Here is a 20,581-nt window from a genome sequence, read left to right on the forward strand (position 1 = left end):
GAACAACAACCTCCAACTGGCACAAAAGGGGATCATCACCAGACGTACCATTTCGGTTAGTGATGAGACTAAATGTGCAGAGGCTTTAAGGCGTGTGTCGAGTAATGGAGGAATATCGGGGTTGCCTCATGTAGGGGAGGAGCCGGAAATGATGACATGTGAAGACTCGTGACCTCGTACAACGTGACTGCTTCGGGACACGGTCCAGCCTCCCTGCCCGCCTGTACCACGTGACTGTTTCAGGATGTGGTTCAGATTTCCCGGAATATTTGACAATATACCGTCCAAGCTCCATTGAAAATGTGAGATTTTGAGAGTTGTGGTTAGCTTGGAATCCCAATTGAGAACAAAAATTGTTTTTAAAATGCCAATAGAATCAAAGAATGATGACAAACCGGTCACCACCATGTCATGATATTAAATAGCCTCCGGTAACTTGTATTGGTGACGTCAGCAGGTATTTGGTAACATAATGGTTCACGAGTGCACATTTTATTCCACAAGACATGGGTTTGATTCTCTGCAACAGCACTTCTCGAATGTTTATATCACTGTAAACATTACATTTAATAAACTAACACATTCTGTATTCATTCTTTTAAAACCAACTCCTAGAAATCAAGGGGGTCCTGGCTGTAATCATGAGGCTTCATCTGACCATCACTAATACTGGTCATCCTCTTTGCATTCGACATGTATATGCTGGTGAAGTCTGTAGAAGTGTAGTGTAAGGAGCCCCTCACCGAGTCTAGAGTCAGTCAGCCACCCATCCGAGCCTTCATAGACAACCTGACAAGCACATCTGTCCCAAGCTGCAGGTGGCTCCTAAACAGCCTCTAGGAGTTAATTTCCTGGGCTCGCATGAGCATTAAGTTGAGGTCTCTTGAGCTGAAAAGGGGGAAAGTTGCTGGCAAGTTCTGCTTCTTACTCGGCACCACCAAAATACCCTTACCAACTGAGGAACCCGTGAAGAGCTTGGGTAAGGTGTTCAGCTAAAGCCCGAGAGATGCAGCCTCCATACAAGAGACCAACTAAAACCTGGGGACCTAGCTAGCTGTGGTGGACAAGTCTGCCTTCACTTGCATAGTATTCTCTTTCGGGAACATCTGGCCCCTCTTGGTCTATTAGGTCCCCATATCAGCAGTGGGAGGCTTTGAGAGGAGGATCAGCAGGTTTCTGCGCAGGTGAATGGGACTGCAGAGAGCCTTAGCAGCCTTGCTTTGTACAGGTACATCAAGTTGCAACTCCCCATTAGCAGCCTGAGCAAGGAGTTCATTGGTCACACGGTGAAGGGAGCTGCTACAATACCAGGAGTCCAGTAATCCAAAGGTTGTCCAGGCGGGGATCAAAGTCAGGACGAGGCAGAAGTGGAGAGCGGTTGAGGCTGTGGCTGCCGCAGATGCAGGACTACGGCAAAGCGTGTTGGTGGGAACAGTGGCACAGGATAGAGCTGGCCGAGGCAGCGGCAGGTCACCTTGCTACGACAGGGCGCAGGGGACAGAGAGAAGGTCGCTGATCCATAAGAAGGCATGAGCAGATGTTGGTGAGAAACCAGTCAGCCAAATGGCGTGAAGGCGGAAGCAGGGAGCCTGGACGAGATGGGAGCAAGCTGCAGAGTGCAAGGTCACATAGACCGAGCTGTGGAAAGCTGAACCCCATCAGATATGATTCTTAATCCAAGCGGTCTACAAGGTGTTGCCAAGTCCATCCAAGCTCTTCATTTTCCTCTGGCAGAGGTGAGGAACCTTGGAGCACATCCTAAGCTGCTACACAAAAGCCCTGGGCAAAGCGCAATAAGACTGGCGACATGACCAGGTCCTGAAACCTATAGCGGATTCCCTCTGCAGTGGGATCAGCCAGAGTAAGAGCCTTCGCCCAGTAAAGAACACCGTCACTTTTATCAGAGCTTGGGAGAAGTCTACAGCAGCAGCCCGAAACACCTCCACTGGCTTGTTAGCAATGGCACGAGACTGGGAGATGGCAGTTGATCTGGGGAAGCAGCTGAAGTTCCCTGAAGCAATCGCCAAGACAACATTAAGGCCAGACATTGTTCTTTCCTCAGTAGCCTTAAAGCAGGCAATTCCTTTGGAGCTCACTGTGCCATAGAGGGCCGTATGGAGGAGGTCCACAAAAGGAAGAGGACAAAGTATGCTGAGCTAGTGGAGGAATAACTATGATTGACAGGCAAGATGCCAACCCATTGAAGTGGGATGCTGGGGCCAATCCCTCTGCAAGCCTACAAAATGCTGGGCATTACAGGGGCCAGCCAGCGAAGGGCCATCAAGTTGGCTACTAGTGGAGCAGAAGTGGCATCAAGGTGGCTGTGGATCAGGAGGGGAGGAGCGTGTCATGTAGGGTAGTGCTACCTGGACACAAATTGAGGCTTGATCAACCCCAACTGGGTCGTCTGGGGGAGAAGTCTGATTGTTGGGATTGTGATCCCAGATTACGTTACTAATGCACCAGACGGTGTATCTAAAACTAAATATATGGTCTGTGCAATACACGGTATGTATTGCACAATGTCTCTATCAAACAGATAAACACACACTGGCAGAGATCAACACAATACTGCTCTCCAACCACCGGAACTGAGAATATGTGTGCGAAAGACGATACTCACTAAATCAGCAAAACAAACCATCAACCGTGTAGCAGACAATTACCGCAACCGTCGAACTGCTTGTCTGCACCACACAGAAGCAGAATTAATCTTTGGCCCCAAAATATCCACACAGTGTTTATTAATCCATGAAAATATAAATAAGCTGCCAAAAGGTCTGCCTGATGTGTTTCAATTTGCCCTTTTCTCCTGACTCTACAAACTGGATTAGTGAGCATCAGCCTTGATTCCTGGGTCAGACATATATATCTGTCGCTGTCAACTCTGGCCTGTGAAATTTGTCACTTAAAGAGGTCCGTGTGCAACACAAACAATGATGTCTAAGTTCTTATTGTTACACGACGTAGATAGTGTTGCCAAATGTCACGAGAGAAACAAGTGCCCAGCTCTATGAAAACAAGTCACTTATAATAAGCAGACTTGGCAATATTGGACGGAGAAGCAGCCTTAAGGAAACACCACATCAGTCTGGTCCCCAAAGTAAATGCTGAACAATATAATTCCATGTGCTGAAAACACATGCATGTGTTGTTCTGTCAAAAATTGGTCGCCTTGACAGCTGCAGCTACGAACATTAGCGGTGTTGTTCCACAGAAACTATTTTTTAGTTATGTTCCTTCACCACACATGCTGATGCCGTTTATCCGAAAGCCCAGCAGCGGTTCCACCTGCTGAGGAAACTCAGGTCTTTTAGCATGAGTAAGGACACTCTGGCCCTGGTCTACAAATCATTAATAGAATCCATCCTAACTTTCAACATGGCTTCCTGGTACAACTCACTTAACATTGAACATAAAACAAAACTTTACCTCTTAATAAAACAAGCCAGCAAAATAATTGGATCCTGAGGTCTTCAGACCAGCTCCTCCTCGCTGTCCCAAAAACTAGGCTAAAAATGAGAGGAGAAAGAGCCTTTTCAGTGGCAGGGCGCAGACTACGGAACAACCTTCCATTATCTATTAGGTCCTCCCAGTCTCTGAGCCAATTTAAATCTAGGCTAAAAACATTTTTTTTACTCCCTAGCATTCAAATCCAGTTAGACAGGATATCTTGGTGGTTTTTGTTTGTTGTTTAATCCTTTTTATTTATTTATTACATTTTAGTATTTCAGGTGATATATTCTGCACTACTTTGAAGGTATATTTTACTACTGTATTTTATTCATCCTTCCGTGTTATGATGTAAATGTGACACTATGTGCCCCTTCTCTTATGTCTGTACAGCACTTTGGCCAACTGGGGTTGTTTTTAGATGTACTATATAAATAAATAAACTGACGAACAAGGTGACTATCACTTCATCAGTTCAGCAATGTTCAAAACTTAAATGTGTACTTTTAAACACAAAATCTCTTTAATAAATTATTAAATCAAAAAATCAGTCCTGGCTAAGCGTAGATTATCATAATCATTCTCACATTACTAAAAAGACCGTTAGGCAGAACGAGTTAGTTTATCTTCTTTGATCTCTTGACAATATTGGATTGTTGCTTTGCCAATCAGATTGATCAATATAATTGTTTCCATGTTACAGGCCGGATTAACAATACCCAATTAGCCTCCGTTTCCACCACGGAATACGGCTCAGTTCTGATTGCTAAGCTACATAGTCTCCTGTCATATCATTTCAAATGTAAGCCAGATCTTTACATAATACCTAAACTGGACTCCTTGGTGAAACTCTGATTCAGTGCCCATCTCAAAATAAATGACCAATATTTTCTTACCCTGGAGCTGTCGTCCTGAGAGCGCTGGTACCGTTTCCAACGGCAACCATAGATGCCAGTGACAAAGGACACGAACACCTGCTTCTCATAGACCTGGAAGGGTTGGTGTTTCACCATGCTCCTTTAGCCTCAACGTAGCACCAGCCTGTTAGCATCCCACAGTGGTCTGGGAACCCTAAAGAAGATCAGGAAATGAGATGATAAAAATGTTTAAGCAAATCAACCTCAGCTCTTCTTGTGCAAGAACATACACGTTGGTAGGGGTGAAGACTAGAGGTGTTGCGATGGAACGTAAGGAGCAAGCATATTCAAATTGCTGTTCCATCACGTCTATAATTAACTTATGTAACGGCCGTTGTAATTGCTTCTGCTCGGACAGAAACAATGCATTAACTGTTGAACAACAAGTAGCCACACTTGTCACCCTCCCGAGTAAACGAGTGATGTGGGCAACAAGTTGCAAGGTTTATAATGTGCGCAAAGCACTTATTTGTAACAAATCTGTTAGGTTATGTTGGTCTTGAACCCCAAGATGCAGAGATGGCAGGCGTAGAGCAGGTAAACATAAATACCAATACCAAACACAGTAAAGAAAATAAACAGTTTAAACCTGTCATGATAGTAGCTCCCCATCAATAAACGGATGCCAGACGTTTAACTAAGGTCCAAAACAAGGGAGGGTGGACTGGCAGAGGGTCACCACATTGCCCTCTTGCCGCAAAGGATCGGCCACCAGTCCAGGCCTTAAATCCCCACAGCCAGCAAGGAAGATGTAGGTAGCGGCGGCGACGAGTAGAAATCCACTGGAGCTCACGATAAGGCAGACGAGTGCTAAGTGCATGCATCTTCCCGAAGCGTGGAAGGTAAGCGCTTGGTCGCATCTTCTGCAGGCGTGGAAGGCAGGCAAGGGCAAGGCAGGAACGTAGTGTGTGCTTCTGCTGCATGCTTGGAAGGCACGTGAAGAGTCTGCGTTCTGCCACTGGCGTGGAAGGTGAGTGTGGGCTGCACGCCGGTGATGCCAGCGTCACTCGAGGTGCGTGCCTCTGTTGTCGATTTGGAGGTTTAGCATGGTGTGCGTGCTTCGGGGGAAGCGGCGATGACGTCATGGGAGGATTAACCACAGGCGAAGAGATAGATGGTGTCTGGCGAAGACCCACCACAGGCAATGATGTCACAGAAGGCAAAGTAGGCGACGACCCCACCAGGAGAGAGACAGGCAGCGACCCCTCTGGAGCAGGAAGGAATAATGGCAGCAGCAACTGAGAAGGTCTCACTAGAAGAGGAAAGAATGGTGGTGGCAGCATCTGAGGTGAGAAGAGAGGTGAGAGCTGTGCTTCCCCTGTTCCACAGCTGACTTTAGCCCGCCCCAGTCCGTACAGCAATCAAGCCACATAGCTTCTTCATCGGGGAGACCGACTTCTTGTCGGCTTTCTCCTGAGCAGCCATTTGTTGCCTCCAGACAGCCCACCCAGATTTTGCGGGGTTCGTATTTGGCTCGATTATTCTGTTAGGTTCTGTTGGTCTTGAACCCCAAGATGCAGAGAGCAGATAAACATGACATGTCAAAAGGAAATAATGCAACTGGGAAGTGCACATGCAGGGAACATGCATGTGGAGGGGGGCGTGGTCGGCACGCCTCCTGCGGGAAGGGCGTGTGTATGGACCGGCTTCGAAGCAGCTGACAGGTGAGTGGATTCCCCAGATTAAGCGGGTTATCTAATCACCTGTCTCCTTTATCAGCAGGGGCTGAGGCCATGAGGGGAGAAGGAGAGCAGAGACAAGCGAGCAGGAGGCCGGGAGCAAGACCAAAAAGACTATTTGAGCGAGAGAACGCCACAATAAAAGACTTTGTGTTGCAACCTGAACTACGGGTCCCGTCGTGTGTGTCAGCTATAGAGAGCCCACGCACAAGAGACTTTACAATGCAATTTAAACAGGAACCAAAGATTAAGCACTCTGTGCAGGGCAGGCTGGTTTATAAAGAAACCTGATTGGCAACCTGGAACAGGTGTGCTCAGATTGCCAATCAGGGATAGGTGTGGGAGACAGCGCTGGGGCCAAAGTAATGAGGCAAACAGAAAGTACCACTGAAAATAAGAGCACTGGAAAAGAAACAATACCAAACACAGTAAAGAAAATAAAGTACAAACCTGTCATGACATTCATGACAATATCGTACTATATTACTTGCATTAACAGTCACAATAGCCATGCAATGGTTTGGTCTTTTAAGTTTCTGCTCATGACAAGAGTTCATCGCAGCCCGAGTGATAGGGATGATACTCAAAACCGGTTTTCCCGGTTGTTCGATAAGAAAAGAACCGAGTCCTCGGACTCGAATCCCTTTTTGAGAACCGGTACCCGTTATCGAGACCACTATAGTAAAGAAAAAGAGTTGGTTCTTTATTCGAATCCCTGGGACCAATCCCGTCCCGACCAGAAATGCCCCGTGAGACATCACAAGAAATGACGTCACGTAGCTCAGTCATTAGGCGCAGATAGCGAAAGCAGGAAAAAAATGCACCGGAAAAAGCGCTCCAAGGTGTAATAAAGTTCAAAACAAAAGGTATAATCCAATGAATAACTTTACTGAGAGATTTGAGCAGGGTAAAAACACATAACGAACATTTTTACCACCAACCGGAAACATAACAACAAGGCTAGCAACGCACCTCCTTTACGGCAGCTGTCGCAACGTTCTTAAAGCAACCGCAGCACATACATATATGACATCTCCCTTTTTTAACTTTTGTTTTTCTTTCCTTGTAAACAAAACAAAATCACACTGTATATGTGTTGTCTGTCTAATTATAAATAATGCAGACAAGGCGTGTTGGCTGAGTTCTTGACGTTTACTTTCACAGCGTGCTCATAACCTCATTCTTAGCTGCCGGGTGGTGACATGCAACAACACTTTTCGGGGCTACCGCGCATGCTCGTCACTCCCGTTGCATGCTGGGTAGTGTAGTTTTTATATTCCTAGCTCATAACATCACATCTTTCCCCCTATAAAGAAATAATGTTAACTCAATAAAGTGTATTTCTTTTTTAAGCTTTAACTTTTCATTTTGTAGCATTGTAACCACATTTGCAAACAACCTCTCTCTTCATAGAATTTTCTTTCAATAAAGAAATAAAGTGCAAAAATGTCTGAGCATCATAACAAACAGTTATGTCAAATAGCAGCAGAAGTGCACTTTTTGGAGAGCTGTATTATTTTCAGTTTTGTGCCCAAGGGACTGATTTTATTTAACACTATAGTATTATTTATACACCTATAGTGATCACAGAGACAGGTTGTTTTTGTGTTACTGTATATATTTGTTTTTCTGAAAAATCCCACTTAATACACTTTGGGTAACAACAGTCAATATTTATTTATTTTATTTTTTTAGGGGGTAACAGTCAATATTTATTTACTTATTAGATTTGATTTTTTTCTTATATAAAAAAGTGAGCTTTTGTTAAACCAAATATTGTGTTTTTTTCCATATACAACAACCTATCTGGACTCGATAAGAGAATCGATAAGGAATCGGTTCGATAAGAAGATTCGATAATAGGCTCGAACTCGATAATTTCTTATCAAACATCATCCCTACCGAGTGAACACAACGAGGTCGGCTAGCCCTGCTAACAAGGTGTCCCTTATTCATTTCTGAGGGATTCCTTTTTTTTGCTAACCACTAATTGTTATTTTATTGCAAAAGGTTCACCATTTGTCTTTGTCTTTTGATTTGGGGGCAGCGTGGTTCACAAGGTAGATCAGTCTCCCACAAACTTAAGGGTTTCCTGGTAAAAGCCCAGCTTTCGACATCCCAGTCACTGCCATTGTGTCTTTGGGCAAGACAATTCACCCACCTTGCTTCCAGTGCCACCCACACTGGTGTATGAGAGAATACATAATTTGCTCACGCATTTGTTCACAAAGTGGTGACCCTCGCCCCATCCTTGTTCGTGAATGACTGAGCATTTCATGGAAGCTGCTTTTATACCCAATCATGGCACCTACCTGTTCCCAATTAGCCTGTTCACCTGTGGGATTTTCCAAATAAGTGTTTGATGAGCATTCCTGAACTTTGTAAGTCTTTTTTGCCACTTGTGCCAGCTTTTTTTAAACACGTTGCAGGCATCAAATTCCAAATGAGTTAATATTTGCAAAAAATAACAACGTTTTCCAGTTCAAATGTTAAGTATCTTGTATTTGCAGTCTATTCAATTGAATATAGGTTGAAAGGGACTTGCAAATCATTGTATTCTGTTTTTATTTACGTTTTACACAATGTGTAAAACGTAAACGTTTTACACATTGTGCCTGACTCATGTCAGGCACATATTGCCTGACATGAGTAACAGGCAATATGTGCCTGTTACTGTATTTGTAATATAGTAACAGGCACATGTATAATAAGATGTATTATTTACATAGTTTGATCATTTTAAGCATGCGTGGCGCATTTCTTTCAAAAACGCATCACACCGTATGCTTTTTTTCCCCAACATCACTGATTTTTACTCACTGCAGACTTCATGAGAGCCAACTACATAGTGAGACATCACTTACTTGTACACTGTCTGCTGTCATTAGGATGCCGACTGCTAGTATCTTGTTATATTCCTGTTTAGATAAAGAATGACTCATAATCCTCACGAAGAAAAGGGAGGTGGAGTCGAGCGTCTTTTTGTATCGCCACTACTAGGGATGATACTCGAAACCGGTTTTCCCGGTTGTTAGATAAGAAAAGAACCGAGTCCTCGGACTCAAATCCCTTTTTGAGAACCGGTACCCGTTATCGAGACCACTATAGTAAAGAAAAAGAGTTGGTTCTTTATTCGAATCCCTCGGAACGAATCCGTCCCACAAGAAATGCTCCGTGTGACATCACAAGAAATGACGTCACGTAGCTCAGTCATTAGGCGCAGATAGCGAAAGCAGGAAAAAAATGGACGGGGAAAAGCGCTCCAAGGTGTAATAAAGTTCAAAACAAAAGGTATAATCCAATGAATAACTTTACTGAGAGATTTGAGCAGAGTACAAACACATGACGAACACTTTTACGACCAACCGGAAACTTAGCAACCAGGCTAGCAACGCACCTCCTTTACGGCAGCTGTCGCAACGTTCTTAAAGCAACTGCAGCACATACATATATATACAACACATCTCCCTTTTTTAACTTTTGTTTTTCTTTCCTTGTAAACAAAACAATATCACACTGTATATGTGTTGTCTGTCTAATTATAAATAATGCAGATGAGGCGTGTTGGCTTAGTTCTTGACGTTTACTTTCACAGCGTGCTCATAACCTCATTCTTACGTGACGACATGCAACACTTTTCGGGGCTACCGCGCATGCTCGTCACTCCCGTTGCATGCTGGGTAGTGTAGTTGTTATATTCCCTAGCTCAAAACATCTTCCCCCCTATAAAGAAATAATGTTAACTCAATAAAGTGTATTTCTTTTTTTAGCTTTAACTTTTCATTTTTTAGCATTGTAACCACATTTGCAAACAACTTTTCTCTTCATAGAATTTTCTTTCAATAAAGAAATAAAGTGCAAAAATGTCAAAGCATCATAACAAACAGTTATGTCAAATAGCAGCAGAATTTCACTTTTTGGAGAGCTGTATTATTTTCCGTTTTGTGCCCAAGGGACTGATTTTATTTAACACTATATTATTATTTATACACCTATAGTGATCACACAGACAGGTTGTTTTTGTGTTACTGTATATATTTGTTTTTCTGAAAAATCCCACTTAATATACTTTGGGTAACAACAGTCAATATTTATTTATTTTATTTTATTTTTTTAGGGGGGTAACAGTCAATATTTATTTATTAATTAGATTAAATAGTTTTCTTAAATAATAAAAGTGAGCTTTTGTTAAACCAATTATTGTGTGTTTTTTTGCATTTACAACAACCTATCTGGACTCGATAAGAGAATTGATAAGGAATCGGTTCGATAAGAGGATTCGATAATAGGCTCAAACTCGATAATTTCTTATCAAACATCATCCCTAGCCACTGCCAGGTCTAAATTGGCTGTCAAAATGTACCAACTTGTCGGATTTTTGCCTCAGCCTTCTTCTATCCAGTTGAGATGCATGATTTATGATCTACAATGAACTTCCAAGGAGCAGGGACGCAAGGAAACAGCTGACCACTTGATGATGTAATCATAGCAGCATAAATTGGTGATCACGTTGCCGCAATAAATAGTTTGTCTGTGTTAGCCACAAAATAACAATATTACTAATACTTGGTAAATATTCTCGTCATGATGAATGGTTATTTATTGTTTTTTTTGGGCGGAATAGAGGAGCTCCCATTGACTCTGCTGCAAGCCGACTTTTATGTAGGTTTATTTACAAGATAGAATGCATTAAAAAATATCCATCGGTCGTCATGTTTTTCATAATGATTGTGCACGATAGGCAAAATTCCAAAAAAGTACTGTTCACTTTTAATGTCTCTTTTGTGAGACAAATATTTTGTTCCTTTGGTCGATTTGTAATTTAGCCACTGTGGTTTCTGTTAAAACAGTAATTTAACCTGTGCTGAAAAGTCTCCATTCCAGTATAGTTAATGATGTTTATTTATCATTATTATTGTTTTATTTAATTTGTGTTCTGTGTTTTTTCCCTTATTTTGTACATGGTACGCAATTTAAAAGAAATGTTAAAAAGCCAGACAAAGGGCATGTTTCTATCTACTGTTTATTTTAATAAACAATCCAACTGAGTGTGTTTTCTCTGGTTTGGTGTAAAGTTGTACATTAAGTTATATATTTATATAACGTAGCTTTAATGTTACATTTATTATTACAATTATTGCTACAATTCTCTGGGGATAGCTTCCCCTTTAGCTTAGCTAAATTGAATAAGGAGTAACTTGTAGCTACATTTTCCTAATAGCTTGCCCATCGCTGTATTTATATATGTGTATCCTTATACGCGAAAATGAGGCGCATTAATTTCAAAAACTCATCACTTTCTGTACAATGTCTGCTGTCATTCGGACGTGATTGATATAATCTTGTTATATTCCTGCTTAGATGAAGAATGACTCATAATTCTCGAGAAGAAAGGGGGGCTGAACCAAGCATCTTTCCGTGTCGTTTTCGCCATCTCCGGTCAAAATTGGATTTCAAAGTGTTGTTGGAATACGTCCTCATCCTTCTACTATCCAGGTGAAACACATCATTTATAATCTACAATACATTTCCACAAGCAAAGGAAGGAGGAAGCAGCTTACTACTTGAAGATGTCAATATAAGCACACAAGCTTGTGATCATCCCGCCGTTATAAATAGTCTGTCTGCATGAGCACTTATAGTAACAATATAGGGCTGGGCAATATATCGAATATACTCGATATATCGCAGGTTTGTCTCTGTGCGATATAGAAAATGACTATATTGTGATATTCGAGTATACTTCTCACGCAGTTGGTTTTAGCTGCGGGCATTACACTACATGCGTTTCTCACTCTTTCTAGTCTCTCCTTCTCACAGAAACATAAAAAAACAAGCGCACCTTCTTACATACGTCACATACTGTCGCGCGTGCAACGTCATACGCCCTCGCGGAGCAGAGAGGTAGCGGCATGGGTAACGTTAGCTGTGATGCTAACGGTGCGGTGCGAGTGGTAATACGAGAGAAAGAAGGTGCGAATCTGGTAACAAATGAAGGAAGAATTAATTCCCAAGAAAAACAGCAGGGGGTCCATCGTCTGGCGGTGGTTTGGCTTTACGCGCGAAGATGTCGAACGGACAACCATAATATGTCAAGTATGCGGCAAAAGCTACAAAAAGTAGCATTACTGCTAATTTGTAGCATCATTTGAAAAGTCACCCGCTAGAGAATGAAGAGTGCTTGAAACTCTGCATGTCAACATCTCCATTCGGTGCCACACCAACAAAATGCCCAAGCAACAATTTCCAGATCAACACCGTAGGAAAAAATTAGTCAACAACAGAAGGAGATAACGTCCACAGTAACCTACCACATAGTGAAGGACATATTCTATTCGGGCTCCAGTACTCTGGAATGCCCTCCCGGTAACAGTTAGAGATGTTACCTCAGTAGAAACATTTAAGTCCTATCTTAAAACTCATTTGTATACTCTAGCTTTTAAATAGACCCCCTTTTTAGACCAGTTGATCTGCCGTTTCTTTTCTTTCCTCTTCTGCCCCCCTCTCGCTTGTGGAGGTGGGGGGGACACAGGTCCGGTGGCCAAGGATGAAATGCTGGCTGTCCAGAGTCGGGACCCGGGGTGGACCACTCGCCTGTGCATCGGTTGGGGACATCTCTGCGCTGCTGACCCGTCTACGCGCGGGATGGTTTCCTGCTGGCCCCACTATGGACTGGACTTTCACTAATATGTTAGATCCACTATGGACTGGACTTTCACAATAATATGTCAGACCCACTCGACATCAATTGCTTTCGTTCTCCCCTAGAGGGGGGGGGGGGGTTTACCCACATATGCGGTCCTTTCCAAGGTTTGTCATAGTCATTCACACCGACGTCCCACTGGGGTGAGTTTTCCTTGCCCTTATGTGGGCTCTGTACCGCGGATGTCGTTGTGGCTTGTGCAGCCCTTTGAGACACTTGTGATTTAGGGCTATATAAATAAACATTGATTGATTGATTGATTGATTGATACACTATTGGATTTCCTATTATGCAGCTAATTTTTATTTGACAGTTATTTAAATATATTGTGTGACATCATGCATAAAAGTGCAGTTTATTTGTTTTAAACTATTGTAGTGGCGTTCTGTACAAAAAGTGCACTTTAATTTAGTGTTGTTTTGATATGTCATCTTAGTGACATCATGCACAAAAGTGCACTCATAGCTTGTTTTAAAATGTCAACAATATTGCACTTTCTGTTTTGGAAATGACATGAATGTTTGTGCCACTGCTTAAAAACCGTTTAATAAATACAGTTTTGGTAAATTGACTTAGTTGTGATTTCCCTCTCTGCATGAAAGTTTAAAATTATCATATATTAATGCAGTATGAACAAAAATGTTTTAATGTAGACATATAGAATCATCATACTGGTGTGATTATATGCATCAAGTGTTAATTCAAGGCTATGGCAAAATATCAAGATATATATTGTGTATCGTGACATGGCCTAAAAATATCGAGATATTAATAAAAGGCCATATCGCCCAGCCCTATAACAATATCACTAATACTTGGTTAATATTCAAGTCACGAAATGTAAATTGTTGGCAGTTATATAAACACATCCGTTGTCATGTCTTTCATTATGATTGTGAACGATAGGCAAAATTCACCAAAAAGTGCAGTTCCCTTTTAAATAAGGATTCACTTTTCAAAAAATGTGCAAGCTTGATGCTAAATGACTTTGGCTTTGCTATTGACATGCTGCTGATTCGCATTAGCGATTTTACATGGCGATTTAAACACCTCCAAATTTGTTAATGAAAACTACAGCTAAGATACACGTTATAATTAAACACCTGGTGCGTAATAAGTACAATACTTACCGTATTATGCACCCTTTTTAGGGTGCACCAAAACCTAAAAAACACACCATAAACTATACACCACTGCCATCCAGTGTCTTGGACTTGCAACTGAAATTGAAACTTAGTGACATACCTGCTAATGAAACTCAGAAATGTGACAATGAAACAAGATATAACAACTTGACAGCAGTTATCATAATGAGCTAATTTTTAAACGTTACGTTACAAAAAAATGTTTTATTTTTTTTTACAAAAACAGTTAATATCTATTAACAAACACAAAAGTACAGAAAATTGGTACCGTTGAATACCAGAATCAATTCCTAGGTACCAATTTTACTAATTAATAAAAGATGGCCAAAAGTCCCAAAAATTAAAATGTTCCATTAATTGCAACTGGTCCGGGTTTACCCTGCTTTCCGCTCAAGTGCAACTGGGAAAGACTCCAGTTCCCCCATTACCCGAGAGAAACAAGCGGTAGAAATGGATGGATTGATGGATGGATGGAATAAAAGTTTGGCAATTATTTCTGAGAATTGTTTCATTTATCAACTTCAGAATGAGTTCATGTTTTTGTTGACCATTACCACCATGAATACAATTGGAATTCAGTTTCATTCCATAACAGTCTAGTCTACACGATGAAGTTCATATTCGATGACGTCTTACTATGAAGGCTTGTTTACACTAAGCAATGTGAATATGATGACAGCACTGGACTTTGTTTGGGGTAACAACTCCTCTCGGGGAAGTCAACAACATGCTCGTCAAAAGGCAAAATAAAAGGTAGTAAGATGACATTTTAATGGTAAAGAGGTAGGTAATTGTAACAACTCCTCTCGGGGAAGTCAACAACATGCTCGTCAAAAAGCAAAATAAAAGGTAGTAAGATGACATTTTAATGGTAAAGAGGTAGGTAATTGTTGATAATAATGATTGAGTTTGACTTGATCATTGAAAAACAACCCTAAAAGGAAATGTACATTGTTACAACAACCTCAACTTGTTTTTTCAAACGTGCATCATTGATTTACAGTACGGTATATTATATTACAATCATTTCATTAAAAAGTGTGGTGCCACAGTACTTTTCAGAAGACATTTTTAGATGTTCTCATAAAATTTAGTTCCATATTCTGTAGCTTAGCAAATAATTGCAACAAAAAGTCTGAATTTATTGTTCTAATCTATTAATTGCCTACATCGGTCACCACTGCCTTTCATCATTTACATTAAAATTCAGCATGTGTGCATTATTAATATGCTTAGTATAGAGTCTTCACTAGGGTTGGGTATCGTTTGAATTCGAACGATTCCGATTCCGATTCTTTGTTTCGATTCCGATTCCTGGCGATTCTCTGTTCCGATTCTTTTAAGAGGCAGGGTCAAAAAAAAGTTTAGGATATTTTAAATGAGCTAGCTAACCTACAGTCTTTCTGAATGAAATAGTCTGACATTCTCCATCAATTTTAATTCTATTAACTTTTTATGAACTTTACTATAAATTCCTCACAGGGCTGTTTTCAACTAGAATATAAATATCAAATCTATGAACTTGAATATAAATATTATAAATTATGAATACATTTTCCCAGGGGTACGGTACACTTTCCTCAAGAGAGCTTTATTTTTGAAAACCTCATGAAAACACATTTACACACAAGTGTATGATGCTGCAGGTATTTAAAAATGTTACCATGCTCCCACTGATGGGCTAACCTGGTGCAGAAAAGCAAATAAACAATAAGAAACAACTTGCAAAACCCAGTCCAGATTAGCAGCAGGTACAGTATAAAATCAGAGACAGTTCTTGTTTAGGAAAATGACCATATCCGCCTTCTCAGGCAGGATGCGTGAGCGTTCTGGACAGATAGTAAGGCTGAAACGACGCGTCGACGTAGTCGACGTCATCGGTTACGTAAATACGTCGACGCCGTTTTTGTGCGTCGACGCGTCGCATAATGACGTCACACTACCGTCATGGCGAAGCGCAAAGCAGACGATCAAAGAAGACGATGCGAGCGGTGCGAGCGAGGGGGGAAAAGCATGCCAAAAGTGGTCAAAAGTGTGGGAGTATTTCAATAAACGGCCTAATAATGTTGTTGTATGCACACTGTGTCGAGCGGAAATGGCCTATCATAGCAGCACAACGGCTATGAACGAACATTTGAAAGAAAACCATCAACTAGTCAATCGTCCGCGCGAGCATACGTTGTCATCATTACACAAAAACATGAATGTGTCATTTGTATCTGCTAGGGGTGTAACGGTACGTGTTTTGTATTGAACCGTTTCGGTACGGGGCTTTCGGTTCGGTACGGGGGTGTACCGAACGAGTTTCTAAGCTAAAGTCTTAGCAAGCTGCTTTGCTCCGTCTGCCTCTGTCTCAGCACGCAGCATTGTCCCACCCACACAACCATCTGATTGGTACACACGCAGCATTGTCCCACCCACACAACCATCTGATTGGTACACACGAAGCATTATCAGCCAATCAGCAGTGCGTATTCAGAGCGCATGTAGTCAGCGCTTCAGGGTGGAGCAGATAGGTGTTTAGCAGGTGAGCATCAGGCAGCGGACTCTCCCCAAATGATAATAAACACCTCCCAGTCAACTACTAGTAACATCACTATGAGCCCGTTGACCTTCTAGAAACTTAAACTGCAGCTCAGCTCACTCGCAATCCTGGCTTGAGGTGAAGGCTAATTAGCTCTCAGTTCCAGCCACATCGACCCCTTCTGAGCGCCTATTTTCAGCTGCTGGGAATATTGTAAATAAGAAAAGAACCAAAGCATGTAGACATGCTAACCTTTCTTCATTACAACTGTTAGACACTCACTGGAATGAGTAGAATTGGTTATTGTGTACTGTGTTGGACTGGATGTTTATTTTGCACATTTTAAAAGCAATACTTAATGTTTACAGTGCTCCAGAATATTTAGATTGGCACTTTTTTGTATTGGATGTTTATCTTTATTTTTGCACATTTTAGCAAATAAGCAATACTTTCACTTTTGTTGAAATGTTTACACTGTTGTTACAGAATATTTCGTTTTGCACTTTTTTGTATTGGATGTTTATCTTTATTTTTGCACATTTTAAAGCAAAATAAGCAATACTTTTACTTTTGAAATGCTTATACTATTGCAGAATATTAAGATTTGCACTGGATGTTGACTCTTATATTTGCACATTAAAAAGCAAATAAGCTACTTTTAATTTGGTTAAATTTTAAAAGTTTTAAATGTTTACATTGTTACAGAATATTTAGTCATGTTGTTGTCAATGTTGACTGGGTGGCCATACTTCTTTTTTTTTGTAAATAAAAGCCATGCCTTTTGAAAAAACGGGCCTACATTTATTTTTTCATCTTCATTTTGAATAAAAAAATAATCGGTAAAAGGAAAAATAATCTATAGATTAATCGAAAAAAATAATCTATAGATTAACCGATTAATCGAAAAAATAATCTATAGATTAATCGATAGAAAAATAATCGTTAGCTGCAGCCTTAACAGATAGTGTCTCCTGCTGTGGAAAATACACGTTCGCTGGGTGTGGAAGAGGCTTGAACGCATAAATAGGAGAAAGCGAGATATGACAGCAAAGGATAAGTCTTTTGTTGGTTCCACCGGACCACCACCATGCAGCAGGGTCGTCAGAAATAAGTATCGGTGTAACGTCCTGGTACATCTGCAGCTCTCTGTCCACTCGTTTCTTGATGGACATGGAGGTCTGTTATTTTGCGGTTATTTCATTTTTTTTTGTAAAGTAAAGCCACACTTTCGACCACCGACGCCCGCTATCCATGCTTGAGCTTGACTGACTCGCTCGGCTATGCTAACACTTCCGGCGGTGGGCGCTTCTTCGTTGGTGTTCAGCGGCTTCTTCTTCCGGTTCGGCGGACATATTTTTTTCCGGTCGGCGGACTGGTATCGAAAATAGGAATCGAAATGTAAACTTTTGAACGATTCCGGGAGAATCGGAAAGTTAGTCCCGGTTCCAATCGATACTCGATACTCGATACTCGATACCCAACCCTAGTCTTCACTCAAGACAATGATCATTATACTCAAATATACAAAAGGCCTAGAGAAAGAGAAGGTAATTCATTAACTTTTTTTTTCTCATACTGTTTCCTTTACAGCAGTTATATTCTGCTCATTTTAGCTGAGATTCCAGTGGGGCAGTTTATTTTTATGAAATACAACATTAATATTATGGAGATACATTTCCATTCAATCAAACAAAAATCTAATATTTGCAAACAAACACATGGATTTCAAATAAAAAGAAATAGTTTCAAACAAAATTACTTTTGATTGCAAATCATTTGTTTTTTTGTTTTTGTTTTGGTTACCTCAATCTTGTGGGCGGGGCCTCCTGAACAATATGTTTTTATTGGTCAGTCTCGGATGGCATTTGGTTGTGATTGCTGTCTACTTTTGCCCTCAAAAACTTTTGGAGGAGAAAAACCAAAGACGAAGGGTGGATGATACTGATTAATACTAAAACTTCTAACATTGTTCGGAGGAGGTCTGCCTACAAGATTGACTTTATTTGTAACCTAAAAATGTTTGTTGTAGCAACAAAAAAAACAAAACAACAATTATAACTAAACAAAAGGATTTGCAATAAAACAAAAAAAAAGATTTGCAATCTGAACATGATTAGTAACCTTACAAAATATGTTTACCCCCCCCAAAAAAAATGTTTTTTGACATTTCAAACCAATCGTGTTTTTGTTTTGTGTTGTGTCTTTATTTAGTTGCAAATCAGTTATTTTTATTTACACTTTTTTTTTTTATTTGGTTGCATAAATGGACACATTTATCTCTATAAAATATTACATTGTTTCTGAGCCAAGGCACATTTTTTTCATTGAAAAAATCCGGAGGCACACCACCAGCAGAAAACATAAACAAATTTAACTCAGCAGCCGTTATTGACAGTAAAAAGTTGTTATCGCAATATTTAGATATGAATTTGAACCATAACCTACCATGCATCACTATAGCTCTTGTCTCAAAGTAGGTGTACTGTCACGACCTGTCACATCACGCCATGACTTATTTTGAGTTTTTTGGTGTTTTCCTGTGTGTAGCGTTTTAGTTCTTGTCTTGCGCTCCTATTTTGTAGTTAATTGTCATGTCATGTATGGATGTACTTTGTGGACGCCGTCTGCTCCACACGCTGTAAGTCTTTACTGTAGTCCAGCATTGTGTTTTTGTTTACTTTGCAACCAGTTCAGTTTTAATTTCGTTCTGCATAGCCATCCCTAAGCTTCAATGCCTTTTCTTAGCGTCACTCGTCTTGTTTATTTTTGGTGTAAGCATTAGATACCTTTTTACCTGCACACTGCCTCCCGCTGTCGTCTGCATATTGTGATCGCGACAAACCATGTTCCTGACATCTACAAAGCAATTACCTACCTGTTGCTTGATATGGAAGAGTATTACACGGTTACTCTGCCGATTTCTCAACAGTACAGACACTCAACAACGGCACATTTACGGATTATAATTACTAGTTTGCCAAAAATATTTTTAACCCAATTAGATGAAATTACATAATCTCCCACGGCACACCAGACAATATCTCACGGTACACCAGTGAGCCGCGGCACAGTGGTTGAAAAACACTGGTTTACAGGGCAAGGATTATTTTGTATTGTATCGTAAGTAAGTATTAAATAAGTATTTATTTCGGACATGTTTATAAACAAAAACTAATCTGAATTATCCCCTTCAACCTTTCCTCCTTTGTTTTATCACCAGCTCTCACCCATTAAAACAGAAGGCCAAGATGGAGGTGGAGAATACGCTCTAAGAAATGAGAAACCACACATTTTCCCGCTACATCATCACTCCGAGAAGCTACATGTACAATAGTGCTATGTTGTTATGACCAGCCATTTTTTTTTCTTACCAAACACAACAACAATGTAAGCATGACTAATGAAAATTTTGAAAGTAGATTATCGGTCTAATAATTCATGAAATGTAGTAAATTGTAGTGAGGTGCGTTTGCTGCTGTCACGCCAAATTTCTTCCCTCTACAAAAACCTTCCCTCCCCCATTTACTTCCGGGGCTGCGTCCAATAAAATCACAAAGTTGCCGGGGGTCCTTAACCTGCACGCGACTGTCCTGTTTCGCGCCAATAATCGATTTCTTCAGATTCCAGCAGCTGTCAAAGACGAAGTATCCTTCCAGCGACGGGCAGTCAAAGCCGAAGTGCTATCGATCGCTGTCAATGACGTAAGAGGAAACATGACCACGGAAGGAAATGGGGGAGGGAAGGTTTTTGTAGAGGGAAGAAATTTGGCGTGACACTGCCAGTCTGACATCTTAGTTTGCAAGCTACAGCTGCGTTACCGAGCTTGTGTGATGAAAGTGTTAAAGAAAACATTTAGATGCGGTAGTAAAGGATTGAATAACACCTTATTATTATCATTATTATCATTTTTATTTTCTCTCTATAATACCATCATTATTATTATGTGCGACCCCTGTAAAGCACACATAAATGACAAGACAACCCCCACACCCACCATGCCGGTGTTGAATGGAGATGCAACTTCCAACATAAATGTTTATTATTTAAACATAAAGGCTCCTAAAATAATTACATAAACTTACATTTAAAACATTGATAACACATCGGTAAAATCACAAACTGATGGTACGATATTTAAAAAATCAACAACAACATTGCAA

General features: G+C 40.7%; 1 protein-coding gene across 3 annotated transcripts in view; it reads right to left on the reverse strand.

Moving 5' to 3' along the window:
- gdpd5a (glycerophosphodiester phosphodiesterase domain containing 5a) overlaps positions 1-20,581 on the reverse strand; it is a 74,319-nt gene that overhangs the window by 47,098 nt on the left and 6,640 nt on the right. For all 3 annotated transcript variants that reach the window (XM_062048413.1, XM_062048414.1, XM_062048412.1), the window contains exon 2: positions 4,350-4,524. In XM_062048413.1, the coding sequence (XP_061904397.1) occupies positions 4,350-4,466 (117 nt within the window). In that variant the 5' untranslated portion in view covers positions 4,467-4,524. The remainder of the gene's footprint in view (positions 1-4,349; positions 4,525-20,581) is intronic.

This window comes from Entelurus aequoreus, linkage group LG05 (genome assembly GCF_033978785.1).
Source record: "Entelurus aequoreus isolate RoL-2023_Sb linkage group LG05, RoL_Eaeq_v1.1, whole genome shotgun sequence".
Classification (NCBI taxonomy): Eukaryota; Metazoa; Chordata; class Actinopteri; order Syngnathiformes; family Syngnathidae; genus Entelurus; species Entelurus aequoreus.